This window comes from Glandiceps talaboti, chromosome 21 (assembly GCF_964340395.1).
Source record: "Glandiceps talaboti chromosome 21, keGlaTala1.1, whole genome shotgun sequence".
NCBI lineage: Eukaryota > Metazoa > Hemichordata > Enteropneusta > Spengelidae > Glandiceps > Glandiceps talaboti.
The window spans coordinates 2,575,491-2,591,513 of record NC_135569.1 but is presented as its reverse complement, the minus strand read 5'-3'; the positions used below and the strand labels follow the sequence as shown (position 1 = coordinate 2,591,513).

Sequence of the window (16,023 nt, the reverse complement as noted above, 5' to 3'; positions counted from 1 at the left end):
TCATAGTACTGTATTCATGGTGTACACATTTCATAGTACTGTATTCATGGTGTACACATTTCATAGTACTGTATTCATGGTTACTTTGTTAAGACGTGAACTGTAAATCGGACTGTCACTATGGTCGTATGGCCAACTCCAATGGTGAGTGTAACACTGGAAAAACTTTTGAAAATAATTTTGACAGATAAGAAAATCGCACCAACCTGTCATATAAGTTGGTAATCTAAATGGCTTTAAAACTAACACAACAAAAACAAATATTTTTAGATATTTATCTCCCAAATACAAAGATACATGTTATACACCATGATGTCCAGAGGATGTAGAAGTTAGACAATCCAGACGCATGGTAATTTCATTTAAAATCTTGTCTAGATTAATTAATAAAACTTATTAAAATTTCATCGTTACGGATTTACGTTTTCTTAAACTGCACATTCACTAGTTCCGCACAGCATATTATTTAAATGCAGATATACGTGTATCACAAAAGTGTTTCCGTTATTGTTTTGTTTATTTTGATTTCTGTGAAGGTGCATATGAACCCAGTTCAGTCACTGATTGTGATCCCGATTAATCCAAATGTGTATCACAACAAAACATTTATTTGGAGTAGTTCTCGTAACTTGTAATATCTCTAGTGTCTGTTGACGTCCGATAGATAGCATACCCCTTTATCTTGTTTTGTTTCAAAGTCCAATGACACGTTATAGCCTTATGTTTTGAAGTGCGTCCTCTAGCGGGCTAATTGAGCTTATCTTTCGTTTATAATATGAAATGCTGCTAGCATTGTTTGGACGAATTCAGATAACAAGTTAATATGTTAAGGCTATGCTACGATCGATCAAATTCAAAAACTGCGAAAAAAAACCCTTCAAAATATCGAAAGATTCAGATATCAATGGATTCCCCAGAAGAGAGAGTTTGTGAAATGATAGAGTTACTGGTGATGAAGTTCAAGCCCTGATTGAGTGCTGCAAAATGAATGTAACAATATGTAGTTTAGTGTTTTTTTAATCCATACTTAATGTTATTTGTTTGGATACATTTACCCTATATAATGTATTTTCACATTATTGCATGTCAAATAAAATATTATACAATTGTACAAGTTCATTTTGCAATATCGACCACAGTATGCATAGACGTGTACGTTAGACAAAAGAAAATGAAATTAGTGAGGGTGAGATTTTACATTGACAACACAAGTTGTCTGCTTCAAAAGTACGCCACGCACTTCAACATAGGGAGCCATCAGAGGGAGGGCTAGGGGAATTATGGGATGGTCATATGATTTTGCAAATAAGTGCCCAGGCCGAGGGAGAGCAATACTTTAGAAAACGAAATTAGGAGAGGCTTACATTTTACTTTGACTCATTCCACCTTTATTGAAGGCTTAGTAACGCTATCACTATAGTGTTTTGTTAGATGTTAAATATCTATTTTTTTTTCGTGTACTTTCCACAAGTTAGTCACGATATAGCGTTGAGCGCTATGATTTAAATTGGGTTCGACGCAGCGTTGGCACTAGTACTGTTCTATTTGTTACAATTGCGACAAAGTTGTCTGGTCGATCGATTAGTATCTCTTGTTCAAGTCGTTGCGTTCGTTGTTTGGTTATTTGCATCTTTCGATCGCAAGAGGGCGGGCTTCGATATAATTTTTCTTCTTTGAAGACTTGCTAACGATACTACTTATTACTTATTAGCTGTCGTAGGCAAATATTCTCGTGTTTTGTGAAGTGTGAACTGTCGGACGTTTACTTGTACTTTCCACGAGTTCGTAAAAGCATTAAATTATTACTCAAACTTACCTTTAGAGGAAACTAATTACTGTTTTCGTTATCACAGCTATCTCACTCGAACTTCTTGGGCAGCTCCTTTGCCATCTTTCCCGACCATCTTTTCTCTAAGGTCTACATTCTTCTTTCTCACCTCGTCCCTCTCTTGTTGATTTTCTCTTCTGGGCCTCCTTGAAGAGTTCTTTCCATGTCAACAATCCCCCTGCCTCTCATTGCTCTGACCATCGATGTTACCTGTGCACTTGCATGCCACGTAGCAATTTATACGTCTTGCTATGTGCCATCTGTGTGAGTAATTCGTAGACATTAATGGGTCAACAGAAAACACTATGGTCACAATGGCCTTGTGTACTCGTGTGGCTAATAATTCTCTTTTTGATACGTCGGCATCTCACAAATTTGTTCAGTACTTTGTACAGTGCCGAGGAATTAAATGGTTTGCTCGACCAGAAACCTAGAAGGTGTTCGGATATTTCTCGAATATTTTACCATAGTGGATTATTATGCGGGCGGGAAAAGAATTTGCGATCACTACAAGAGTATGGAACAAATACAGGATTTCACATTTAGAGATGTACAGAACATTTTAGACTTCAACTTTCCAATCCGCAAAGTGTATTCACGAAAAATACGATGTACTGCATGGTTTGCGAAATGGATTATTTACCAGACGCTATTTTAATCCTGTGGACATGCTTGCATTAGCATCATCGCATTATGGCCAGCATCAATGGAAGAAGCGTGCTAAACGGAGCCGAGACTGGTTTTCCGTGAACTGTGGGAGTTATACAAACACATATGAACCACATCAAAGGATTAAACCCAGTAGTCATTGATTCTGACTCACACCACTATACAGACTATAGTGGTCCGAGATTCTGATGATATTGTGAAAGATCCGGCTTCCATGATGAAGAAGTGACTGTGATGTGAATGGTTTCCAATACACACTTGATATGATACGGTGGCAGCAAGAAAAAAAGGGGGGGGGGCGCTACTCCTCTCTTTGACCTTTGGGTGACTATTCTAGCCCTTTGGTCTTCCAGATCTAAACTGAATGCCTCCCGTGTGGACAAAACCATAGATTTTACCTATATACATTGTTGGAATGGAAAATTCCGAGTTATAGATATTATACATGATGTACCCCTTAATTGGAAAAAAATAATTATATGAAACTATGAAATTTGAACCTTGCATATTTAAGATATTGCCTAATTATTGAAAAATCATTAATTATGGAAATGAACCACTAAGATTATAAGGGACGATCGCATAATGTCAAACAAGCTCAATAAACGAACTTCGTTCATTTAGGGGGGAGGGGGGGGGGGTCTGACATCAATGCGATTGCTGAACTTAATTTTCTTACTTCTAACTACACTCCTTCAATGATAACAGCTAAATTTGTATTTACTACTGAATTGTTGGTAAGTAGACTGGCGACAGTCGTTCGTGCCTTTTTGCTACATTTTATCTAAAACTAAAGTCATCGCCTCGCTCCAATCCGGAGCAATACTATAACCACGTACTGATTAGCAACAGCGAGTGCCGGAGGCACAAGCGTCGTTCGTGCCTTCGGCACTCACAGTTCCTATCAGTACGCGTTAGTATACAGTGCTATGGAGCGAGGCGACGACTTTGGTTTTAGCAAAAAAGGCACGAACGACTGTCGACAGTCTAGTTGGTAAGTTCATAAAAATTTACCTCTAATGTGATATGGTGCTGGGTTTCGGGTAGTATTTTCATGTGTTTACAATCATGTTTTTACATTACATCAATCGTAGTGGTGTGACCGCTACAATTTTCATCACAGTTTACATCATATAGAAATTTGAGGTCGCACTTGTGTACGTTCGTGTAGGGGGAGGAGGGAACATCAGCAAGTGTGAACGGACAACGATCCGACAATACACGTGCCATAGTGGAACACAATAATATACATGCCGTAGACGTTCGGCATCTACTATTTGTCAACATCATCGAAAACTGAGGACTCTTTAGCAAAGCTCACCCTTGTCACTTGAATGGAGTGTGTGCTCTTATCACATTATCACACCTTCCAGTCATTCTGATCAATGGTGAACACTACTACAGTACAAATTTAGACTTCAACTCGCCAGAATTACTAGCTGATCTAAGAAATACAACCTGCAAATCGAAATAGGTTTGCCGCGAAATCATCGCCAATTTCAATGCTTCAGACGAGAACATGTGTTGAGTGTGGTTTGCGATAAATTGACCAATATAAAACAAAGTGTGCATACACAGATTATTTCGAACACTTGAACAAACAAGAATCATAACATAAAATCTTCGACAACTCACCAAAATCACTCTGCTACGCCATGCAAAGACAGCTGTTTTGATGACGGAAACATAATACACGCTATAGTCTAAGGCATCCATCTTGACTTGGAAAGTTCTAGCGCCCTCATGCGACAAACGATACCGTGAACGCTAATTTAATATATTTACATTTTCATTAATATACTATTTAATGTTCATTGGATGTTTACCAAAATCTAATCAGTTCTTGTCTTTAACATATGGACAATTCATAGCAAGTTTCATTAGAGTTGATGCAGTAGTTTTTTAGATATCGTGTCCACAGTCTGACAGACACACAGACAGATAGAGACTGAGACACAGACAGACAGACAGACAGACAGACAGACAGACACACACACACACACACACACACACAAAAGCATCACATAACACTCCCTTACGGAGGTAAAAATGGGGGTCTGCTGGAGAGTCTAACATGGGGTCCGCACTACATTATTTTCGATTTTTGTTTGGACTAAAATGTAATCCATTGTTTACCAAATCAACTGTGAAATTAATTGCCCCAAAATGTGGCCACCTGAGAGAAAATGTATTTACGATCAACCATTCCCTTAAGCATGGAACTAATACAAAAGCATTTCGATTTAAAATTTGATCTTCTAAAATCCTGTTGTGATCTAAAATGGTTTTGGGCTAAAATAGGTCTAAAATGTGGTATGGGGTTGACAGTGTTGGCAGCACACCCCTACCATGAGCTGGCCAATGGTACTGCTCTGTTTCTCCAATGTTTTCTGTTTTTCAACCAACCAACCAACCAACCAACCAACCAACCAAGCAAGCATTGAATCCAGGCGCGTTACAGACAAAGCGGACCATGTTATTTTCGGTAGTTGTCGAAAGAGTATAATAGATTACCAAAATTTAAACGCTCGACTGGCAGACGACAAACTCTCTACATACAAATGTAAGAACCGCCATTGCTTGAACTTTAACCCCGAAGGAATTTCCCCGACGTCACACGACATATGCCCTCTTACGGCAGTGCCTCTACAAGCACGACGTTTTCAGTATCCCAGGAATGGGTATATTTGAAATGGCCTGAGCCCCTTTCCATATGACGTTGAATATTGTCGCCGTAACATGACAAATGATCAATTGCTCTATGGAGTCATGATGGTCGAATGTTTAGAGTGACCGGTTTGGAATTAGTCTAGAATTCTAAACTGGTACAGTGCAAATGTGGTTTGGAATTAGTCTAGAATTCTAAACTGGTACAGTGCAAGTGCAGTATTACGTTTTAAAAACTTCATACTAATACCAGTTTAGTCATAACGGTTGTTCGACCACAGAAATCTGTGCTCCCCCCAACCATGTTCATATAACAAGTTGGCATCTTCGCCTCCCCACGTGATTTTAGTTAGAACAGACTGGAGGTGGAGTCCTGGTTGGACATTTGCATATCAGTGCAGTCTTGTTGTTGATACTTTACGAGTCGCGGGTGAGGTGACGACAGCCTGTCAGTTTGTGATGGATTACATGGACATGCGCCCTTTGCGCTTGGTTCACCACCACCACCACCACCACCACCACCACCACCACCACCACCACCACCACCACAATTTAACACCTTTTGTAACCATCATGACTAGACGTGGTATTAGTATGAAGTTTTTAAAACGTAATACTGTACCAGTTTAGAATTCTAGACTAGTTTGAAATCTGCAATTTGGAGGTTCGTGCCCAGTTGCTGCCGTTCGTTCGTTTCTAAAGTCCTATACAATTGCCAACATCATTGATTTCTTACCCTATTGTATCAATAAAACAGTTTCAATTATACAACTGCTGACTACTACATGCCGTTAGTTATATTGAAACCAATTTTATACAGTGATGTATCAATTTAGCCCACTCAGTTCATTATTACTCTGCCAATAAATGCAACTCATTGTCTTTAATAGAAGCTAAACTAGCTGTAACAGGAGCTGTAATTGTTTGAAACTGTTTTTTTAGAAATATAATTATATAATGACTTCCTTCTCAATATTGTACACTATGAGATGTATAAAATCATGTGGGTAAACTTGTGTTTAAAGCTATACAATCAACCCAGAAAAAAACGTTCTAACAACTTTAAATGATTTATTGAATATTTAATGAGAACTGCTATTATAGGTATGTATCAAGGCAAATCAAAACTAACATGGCTCTGGATTCATACTAAGTGCTCACTCAAGATTTAAACCTGTCACTACATAACCTATGGATACAATTATTGACCACTAATTTACAGGTACAGTGTCTTTTTACACATAATGAAAATAGACCAAGTTTAAATGTAATTATCTTGTTGGTTGATGAAAAATAATATCACTGTTACAGGTGTTTACTCCCCAGGTTTCCTTGCCAACAAGACAAAGAAAGGGCGACATATATGCATGTAGGTATTCTCAGGTGTCGTCTCCGAACCAAGGACACTCATGAAGCTGAAAGCCAATGGAAGAACAAATAGTCAGAATCACTGTATGTTACTGACGCAGTCAACCTTCCTTGCTTTTACTGATACGGACCGATATTCTGACAGCTCAACGTACAATAAGTTAAAACCAAAGACAAATAAAACAAAGAAGTTCTCAGCTATGGATTTCTGTATTCCTATGGGCGCCGCCATTTTGAATCATAGTCTGTGCCATATTGGATCATGTGACCCAACTTGAGATAACATAATTGGAATTCATTCCTTATATTTATTAACTGTTCCATTTATTTTGAGCAAGATGAATGGGGCAGTTCCCAACTTGTCAAAATTTAGGGAATGGTAAAACATAATTGCTTAGCCTCATGGATGTATCTATTAAATGCAGTCAGTCATCAGTCTTACATGAATGTAAAAATTGGTGCACTTTTCTGAGATACTGCATAACGTTAAGTATGTGCTTCGGAAATAATTACCAATCCAACAGAAAATTAAAGATTGTATATTTCCTTAAAACAAGATATTGAGCCCCTAATATTTGTTGTATTATTTCCAAGAATCAAGAACAAGCTTGATTATGGCAAATTATGTTAAGATTTGAGTAACTTTGATTCTCATGGAAATCAGTCTCCAAGTCACATTCTACCTCAACCACAATCACAATCTAGTATACTTGATTTTAAAAAACTTACTTGTCTGAAAGGTTTTGGAAAGTATCAGTTCTGTCTGGATAAGTCGTCATGTATATATGACTAGCTGACCACGTACTGAGATAACCAACAAAGTCCACCACAGTTGAATTCAGTTCCATTAGTATATCATACCTGAATTGTAATATGTGTATCTATTAACAACACAGCAGTCGTCTGATTTATTCGCCCGCCTAGGAGTCCCACGCTACGAAAACCTCGCCCACCTAGGAGTCCCACGCTATGAAAACCTCACCCACCTAGGAGTAAACCTAACCAGTAACTAAGGGCTCTCATCAAGTAAACGTCGAGCAGAATTTACATAACTTTTCCTCAACAGAACTCTGACATCATCTAATTAAGCTAAATTCGACATAGTGGCTGGAACTCGGGATATTAACAACTTAGTAAGAACTTATATAGTGATTTCGTCGCGATGCACTTTGTTCAAACAACAAGGATTTCATCACTACATGGGCTCCAGACATATTTCACATATTGCTTTAAAACTAGTCCTCTGTTTGAAATATATTTGTATAATAAGACAAACTCTGAATTTCTAATAAAGTGCTAAAATTGTTAGGTATAACAGAAAAGTAAATTGTACAACCCATCTTCATTGATATTTTTCTTGTAATAAGGTAAAGTGATGTCTCTTTAAAGTTATGTATTACCTTTCTCTCTCTTTATATGGTAGCATAATATCATTGTATAGATTCTTATAAAGTTTGCTGTCGTCTGGCCAGGAATCTTGTAATGTTCCATCTACCAACTGGGCAGAATAATATGAAAAATAAATGTTATATATTGCGAATGAATGGTGGCTTACAATATACATCATAATAAGTGAGTACAGGAAGTCAAGGTAATGTGCACACTCCAAGCCACCATTGGTAAAGTGTGAGTAATGAGTTTGCTTTGACCAACTACGTTAAAAGATAATAATAGTGATTCTTAAATAAAAACATATTTCAGAATGACAAATAATAGTGATTCTTAAATAAAAACATATTTCAGAATGACAGCGAATTCTTTTTTATGAACAAAATCTCTCACAAAATAGTGTCTCTCACATTAAGATGAACAATAAATAATTAACATGTTTGACAGTAATGAATATAATAACAATGCTGTTGATAAGCTGTATCATACATTGAGTTTTCCAACCTCATCTAAAACTGCTTGCAATTCTTGACCTTTGGCATTTTTATAAAGATTTTCATGTGAGTATCCATATAATGCTAAACAACCATTTGGTTTGAGTACCCTGTCCACCTCACTGTAGAATTTCTTCAAGTCAAACCAATGAGCAGCTGCTCCTGCTGTCACAAGATCAACAGAATTATTTTCAGCAGGGATTGCACCATCACTACCAAGCCTGCAAAAGACATTCCCCATTTATACCTCACATTAAGGTGAGGTTTTGTGATAATGTTGTTTGTTTGTTTGTTTGTTTGTTTGTTTATTTGTTCGTTTGTTTGTTTGTTGACCAGTCTGTATGTCTGTCAGTCTGAGTCCTCATTTTTTTCAATAACAACTGGTAAATTTGCTACACACATACATTTTGCCATGTTTTGTCAATTACTCAAATGGTGTACTCACTGATATTTGATATTATTTGGATTATCTTTCATGATGGCTTCTTCTAACTGGTTATTGCTGACGTCACACCCTATGACAGTCTCAAAATGATCTGACAAACTCCTTGTACTTTGACCAGAACCACAACCGACATCAATTGCTAAGCTCCAAGGACCTGTATTCTTTGAAGAATATTACACTTTTACACTCCTTTGTAAAATTAGACTACTGCCGGGTAATCATGTTGGTGTGTTGGCATAATTGACGCATGCGTACATGCTAGTAAATATATTAGTCACATCATAGACCCTCCTCCTTGGTGGAGGGTCTATGGTCACATACAGGTAAAATCACCCAGCAAACATATCAATGTGACTGTGTATTGATGTAACTGTACAACAAAATGTATTGGTTTAAGAGTGCTGAAATGGAGTGTCTGATGCCAAAGGGTGATTTAAGTTATCTATGTGTGTCATTATACAGTGAATATGGACATATTAAATTTTCAAATGTGTCTCAGCCATTACCTTGTGTTTCAAGAAGCTCACAACTCTTTCCATGATTTCTTCGGGATACGTTGGTCTGAATTTTTGGTAAGCTTTGGCAATCGTTGATTTCGCAAACAGTTTATCACCAGAGATAGCCATGACTTTATAGATAATAAAAAACATACAAAAAGAATTTCATAAAACATACATTGCAGGATTGTGGAGTTGAGGTATAGGTACATGAAACAGAAAATACAATGGTATGTTAACACCCCCTACTGCACATTGCATGAATGAAAACACAATGGGGTCCTGACCTCAGTACCCCTGTCTATTCAAACCTGTCACCTTTATAATACATTATATATAGGGTTGAAGTGACACAACTCAATGGCACGGTAGGTCACTGTGTGTGAGACCTATGACACCAACTTTACAAACCTTTTATAGTTGCTCTTGGAAAAATAGTTGTTCACACACACCCACACACACACATAGACAGACAGACAGACAGACAGACACACACACACACACACACACGCACGCACACACACAAACACACACACACACACACACACACACACACATCCAAACAGACAGACATACACTTTTCCATGCCTATAGCACTACTGAACCTTATCAAACTGCTAACGTTGTAGTGGCCAGAAAAGAAAGTTGTTCGACTTGTTGGGTCAAAATCCTCCAGCCCTCCCAGAAATCAAAAGGGTTATACTTGAAATTATCAACTCTCTCATTGATGTCATTGCGTAGGTGGCTGAGTGGGTATCTTGTGTGCCTGTCCTCACTGCAGTCTTGGTTCGAACCCACTCATAGTCATAGTCGACATGGTTGGATTATATGCTCCCCAGGGAGTTGAGGAAGTATAAAGGGTCGCTGTGCCGCTTTAGATCCGAGCCAGGGGTAATAATTGTAAAGTGCTTTGAGCACCCAGACTGGGTGGGAAAGCGCTATATAAGAACCGACATTATTGTTAAAATTTATCGATAACTCTATGTAAGAAGGATGGTTAGACTCTCTCACCAGTCGTCGGGAGTATTGCTATCAGCTGTTTTGTATGTACCAATATCTACCGCATAATTGTACTAGAATATCCTTGTATTGTGGGCCCTCATTGACTACAGATCTAGAGGCATCGCAATAACACGGAGCATCCAGTAACACACGTCAACACATGATTAGCCCTATGCACAGGGCACTCAGGCCATTTACACTGGACACTCCTCCCCCCTCATACATCACCGTCCAGGTGTGTAATCATCCGTGCGGTTCCTTTTGAGCTGCTATGGATCCAATGCCGAGATTCCGGTGTCCAGATTCATTTTCCGGCGTCGGTGACTCTCAGAAGCATACCCAATCTGCTAGGGTGTCACCAAAGCTAACCATAATTATTTCTACTCGTGTTTTCCGGTAAACATTACCATTTCCTTCCCTGCCGACTACGCCAGTAAAGAGATAATTGGTTGCTGACACTCACCTTTTATATGTGTGACAGCGATGTATCCCTTGTGTAACTCGGTATGACACGTTTATTTGGGTTCCTGGTCTTCAACTACTTGATCTGGGGCTGGGGTCATAAACTACAAGACTGTACTGGAATCGTCACATAGCCACTGCTTTAGAGCGGTTCCATTGTTTATATTGCCTTTTCTACGTATGACCTGAGGGTGTCACAAGTTCACAACCCACTTATACTACACTCCGTTTTAATAACACTGGGGCACTTGGCCGCGCCGCAAAAAGAGAGACCGTAAATTTCAATAAAATGCAAATAGTCTAGGTACAAAAAGAATATTGTATAAGTCAAAAGTGACGGACTGGCCATCTTCCAACAAACTTGTGGATGTCTATGTTATCGGGGACGCGTACGAGGGTGTCGCCCCATATTTCCGCCCTCACCGGCCTGCTCTATCAGACTGTACTGCTCTGTAGAACTATATGACGGCAATTAAACTTCACAAAATTTATATAGGCCCCACCCTGGACTGGTGATTAGAAGGTCATGCAGAGGTCATAAGGTAGATTATAAATCAAATATGTAGAATAACTTATGTATCTGACGATAACAACGAATGCAGTTTTGCAACAAGACCGGATCTGCGTCATTTACTACTAAGCTTTAAAAGTACTACTCGTTATGATGTATGGCGTCATTTAGCACTAATGATGTGTGACGTCATTTAGTACACCTCAACATGGTGTGTGACATGATTTTGCACTACTCGTTATGATATAACGACATCAAGTTATGATATATGTCAACGTACACGTCTAATTTGTTCTATTGAATTGGTACTTCAGTTTACACACATTTAAAAATCAGGTGTGGCTAACAAGTCAATTTTCTGATTTAATTCGGAAAAGCAAAATAATTAATAATAATGACCTATCTATGATGACGTAGTTTTTAGAGATATTGTGTAGCCCACCCAGGGGGTGGGTGGGGGTGGGGTGTGTGTGTGGATGCAGTCGCCATATGGTTTGGTATGGCGGTGCTGCCCTGATGTTGATGTGAGCCCTTCAGTTTACCCCATTTAATTTTATGATGACTATGTCGCCAGTAAACTATGACGTTGTTACCTTGGTGACGGGTGACAGGGTTCATATAAAAATATATTAAACGTAGGATACGCTGTGGTACAGGGTCATGACCTATCGAGAAGTGTATCGTGTTCGGATATCAAAATTCATTGTTGTTTAGCAAGCTATAAGCGGCTAATAACGTAGCTCAGGTTGTCTGATCGATAGAGTGTGAGACTGCGAATATTGTCTGCGCATGTTTTTTGAGTGAAACCCCTTTCATAACCCATTCAAATATCATAGATATTTAGAACCCCGATATATCAACGACGCGACGGAGACGAAGCCATGGCAGATTTCTCGGACCTGATCATCCCATTGTGCTACCAATCGCTCCATTCTAACTGATACCAGTAATTTTCTGTTTAATCGAGACATGAATACCAATTTTTAATTTATTTGTCACGAGTAGTGACTAATGTGTGAGGGCGCCCCTTCACAGCGTACCTTACAGACCCGAGTATTGATTGATTCATTGACTTACTTACTGACTGACTGACTGACTGACTGACTGACTGACTGACTGACTGGTTGGTTGTTTGGTGGTTGGTTGGTTGGTTGGTTGGTTGGTTGGTTGGTTGATTGATTGATTGATTGATTGATTGATTGATTGATTGATTGATTGATTGATTGATTGATTGATTGATTGATTGATTGATTGATTGCTTGCTTGATTGTCTTTTCGAGCAGTAGGTCCAAAAAACTTGTTTAAAAAAATTTGTTATCTCTTAGTCATACATTAAAACACGAAAGAATGGCAAAAGACACAACTGACATTATCACTTCCAAGTTTATTCACTTCTATCAGCCATTACATACACTACTTATCTACAATACATTTACAATCATGTATAACCAATATGACAGTGGAAATACACATTCCATAAAAAGTCATATCTATTGAATGGTGTTAAAATATTCCTGTGACTTGCCCCTGCGACTACAGTCTACCACGTGATGACAACCAGAGGAATAATGTTGATACAATGACAAGGCAATACAGATATTTACAGCCCTTCGTTTATAGCATTTATTTACCCTTATCTCCTTCTTGCAACACAACGTGTACACAGCTACACACGTTGCATTTAAACATGGCTTCTAATTAATGTGCGTCTTGATTTTGGATCGTTTGCTTTTACAATCCGGCACTGAAGCTCTAATAACAACAGTGGTAGAGGAGAAGTAGCATTTCCACTTCGTTTTAGTTAGTTCATAATACTGTTCCTCAACACACACCATGTTTAGCAAGAAAACGAACCCTTCTACACATTCAAATGAACACACAGACATCGTTATTATACACTACCACCCACACATCCCCACAGTCAACTCACGTCACGTGACAATACATTGTTTATACTTATCACAATGCATACTCGCAATGAAACAATTTCTACAATTTTACATCCCGGTAACATTTTTCAAAACATGAAATTTGTAAGAAAACCAGGGACGCTATTTTAATCCTCTTGAAGACGAATGGAAGGTATTGCTTGTGTTCACGTCAATTTGATTCTGTACAAAAAATCATCCTTTAGTATATGTATATTCAATAGTAACGTATACAATTTTGATATTACAGATATATATATAACAATTATATGTATTACAATCACGATGAATGTTGACGTCACAATTATTGTCTACTACGTCATCAATGACGTTTACCTTTGTATAGACTAACAATGCAAACGTTGTTCACTAACATTCTTCATCCTATGAAATTACAAACAAAATGTGCAAAGCTGTTCACATTATGCTTAAGCTATTGAAGACTAGATGCCACTTAATAAAGTCAGCTCGCACATTGCAGTGTGTGCATTCTTTGGAATATATAATTATATCGGGAGAAGCAAACATTCTATTTTATTTTACTGAATTCAAAAATCTTAAACCTTCTATAAACAAATATAGGTTGGATAATAACAAATACGAATTTCGAAAAAGCACTACATTTAATATATAATAATTGTTTTGATAGCAACTTAATCATAATTCTTTACTGATCCTAAATATTTCATTAATTACCCCTTTTTTACTTCGTGTGCTTAACATATATACTTGTTTAATTAGGAAAATGTCTTTGAATACGAATGTCACAATAACATTACAGTGGCCATTTATTTAGTATTACTCATCACGATGGATGACGTCATTTTGCAGTACTCCTTACAATTACATAAATTATGTCAAGATGTATGACGTCATTGAACACTTCGTTATTAGCTATATGTGACGTCATTTTACTCGACTCGTGACAGGACGTCATTTACCACAACTCATGATGTATGACGTCATTTAGCACTAGTTATTATTACGTATGACGTAATTAAGCATTACTTATGATATATGACGTCTTTTACTACTACTCGTTATGATGTATGACGTCATTCTACTACTACTCGTTATGATGTATGGTCATTTAGCACTACTTACCATGATATATGACGTCATTTAGCACTATTGATGTATGACGTCATTCAGTACAACTCAACATGGTGTGTGACATTATTTTGCACTGCTGGTTATCATATATGTCAACAATTATACGACAATACATTTCACTACCACACTATACATGATCTGTAAGTATCCGAGTATTGCTATCATCAACGGTTCAAACTGAAAAGATTGACATTTCTGAAAATGCTGTCTGTAAACAAGTCATTACATACATATTCATTGGCCAATGCCTAAAAAGTTAACATTATAAACTATCTACTTAAAACATAGCACATTTGGGCTTTGAAAAATTGAAAATTTCGTGCAGTATGGTTCATTTAGACATCAGTATAAAAGTCTGACCTCACGATTTTTTCCCATTAAAGAATATTATTTCTGAGTATTTGTTCCTGGTATATCCGCTACCGTACATTGCATTGGGCAAAATAAAACAGATACGTAGATGACCTTGAATCAAATTATTGTAATCTATTTTGATTTATATTAAAACATTTTTACGATTTTGATATTAAATCGACAGGTACCGTTTGTCTCGTCAAACATTGGCTAATTTTCATTCCCCATTAGCACATTTCGCATTACATTGATCTTTACAATCATAAAACCTACATTTCAATGGTGAATAAGCATCGTTTTCGAGCTTTAATATGATAAGCAACAAAGCAAAGGAAAATACACATTGCTTTTTTTTAATGTTTTTTTTGAAATCGAACGCTATGATAACAATTGCAAAACATAAGGAGATTCTTAATCCAAATTCTTGGAGTTTGTATATCAATTGATCTTTGCTGGTGAGCAAAATGTCACTGGTATCCCCACCGTGGTACAAACATAAAACAGGTGTACTTTTCACCACGTATATTGTAAACCCTTAGTTATACCGTATCTGGCGTTTTTAGGATATCTAAATTTCATTTATTTAGTTATTCTTATTGCGAATCCATGTCACGCCTTGTTGAATATGGTTATATCTAAATGGCCTTCAAGCCTTCAATTGTCAATGGAGTTGGAACTCTACAACGAAGATTCCAGATTGCGTCCAGTATTGGAAATTGCGCGTCTTACAGGACCTGGTTTTTCAGTACTGGCATCTTTGAATGTTATATGTGGCCAATGGGCATCTTCTGCTAATTCTTTCTGTAATTGCATATGTTTGGGAAGGGTCTGTACTCCCCGACATCTCTTGCAAGTCAAGAAATCTTTCACAAGTATGCTGTTAGCAATATAAACCTACAGTGAAAAAAATAGATAAAAAGGTTTTTAAATAAAGTAATTGCTTGGTAATAACTGTGTATATCATTTGTTGGCCTAATGATTCTCGGTGAACTGAAAACTAGTCAGAATTGCTAGAAACGCGCAAATTTGATTGTTTTGGGGTGATCATCCACTTTTCTGTTTTATTTTTGTATCATCTACATGTAAGTGCTATGTGTACAATGTCACCAAAAGCAATAATCGATAACATACACTTGTAAATGCTTTATTAACTACGAGCTAGAATGAATGAATCGTGAGATACCGACAAGTCAGAAAGGAATTTCAGGCGGAAGGTGACTGATAAGAGATTGCGTCGAATGCTTTAAACCCATGACTGAGTCCAAGCACGTTCACAGCAAACATTCTTAACAAAAT

At 37.5% G+C, this 16,023-nt stretch overlaps 2 protein-coding genes across 6 annotated transcripts in view; both read right to left on the bottom strand.

Annotated features, from left to right (window-relative positions):
* Positions 1-1,822: 1,822 nt before the first annotated feature.
* LOC144451577 (putative methyltransferase DDB_G0268948) lies at positions 1,823-10,992 on the bottom strand. 4 transcript variants are annotated; one of them, XM_078142458.1, is made up of 7 exons: positions 10,823-10,992; positions 9,367-9,488; positions 8,861-9,021; positions 8,411-8,636; positions 7,933-8,030; positions 7,262-7,393; positions 6,264-6,579 (listed from the first exon to the last, which is right to left on the bottom strand). In XM_078142458.1, exons 2-7 carry the CDS (start codon positions 9,484-9,486, stop codon positions 6,480-6,482), a joined length of 837 nt encoding a protein of 278 aa, XP_077998584.1. In that variant the 5' UTR covers positions 9,487-9,488; positions 10,823-10,992; the 3' UTR covers positions 6,264-6,479. The 4 variants fall into 4 exon arrangements, with proteins under 4 accessions (XP_077998587.1, XP_077998584.1, XP_077998585.1 ...); XM_078142459.1 differs by having other exon boundaries at positions 8,426-8,636; XM_078142460.1 differs by having other exon boundaries at positions 8,525-8,636.
* A 1,715-nt stretch (positions 10,993-12,707) lies between these two features.
* Positions 12,708-16,023, bottom strand: part of LOC144451175 (polyamine-transporting ATPase 13A3-like) — a 64,262-nt gene continuing 60,946 nt past the window's right edge. For both annotated transcript variants that reach the window (XM_078141971.1, XM_078141972.1), the window contains exon 33: positions 12,708-15,621. In XM_078141971.1, coding sequence (XP_077998097.1) covers positions 15,406-15,621 — 216 coding nt within the window. In that variant the 3' untranslated portion in view covers positions 12,708-15,405. The remainder of the gene's footprint in view (positions 15,622-16,023) is intronic.

Bases quoted from the DNA above. Each gene is read 5' to 3' on its own strand.
- LOC144451577 (XM_078142458.1), bottom strand. From the start codon at position 9,486: ATGGCTATCTCTGGTGATAAACTGTTTGCGAAATCAACGATTGCCAAA. The intron at 9,022-9,366 runs GTAATGGCTGAG...TATTCTTCAAAG, and splicing joins TGAGCTTCTTGAAACACAAG to AATACAGGTCCTTGGAGCTT. The intron at 7,394-7,932 runs GTAATACATAAC...ATTACAATTCAG, and splicing joins CCATATAAAGAGAGAGAAAG to GTATGATATACTAATGGAAC.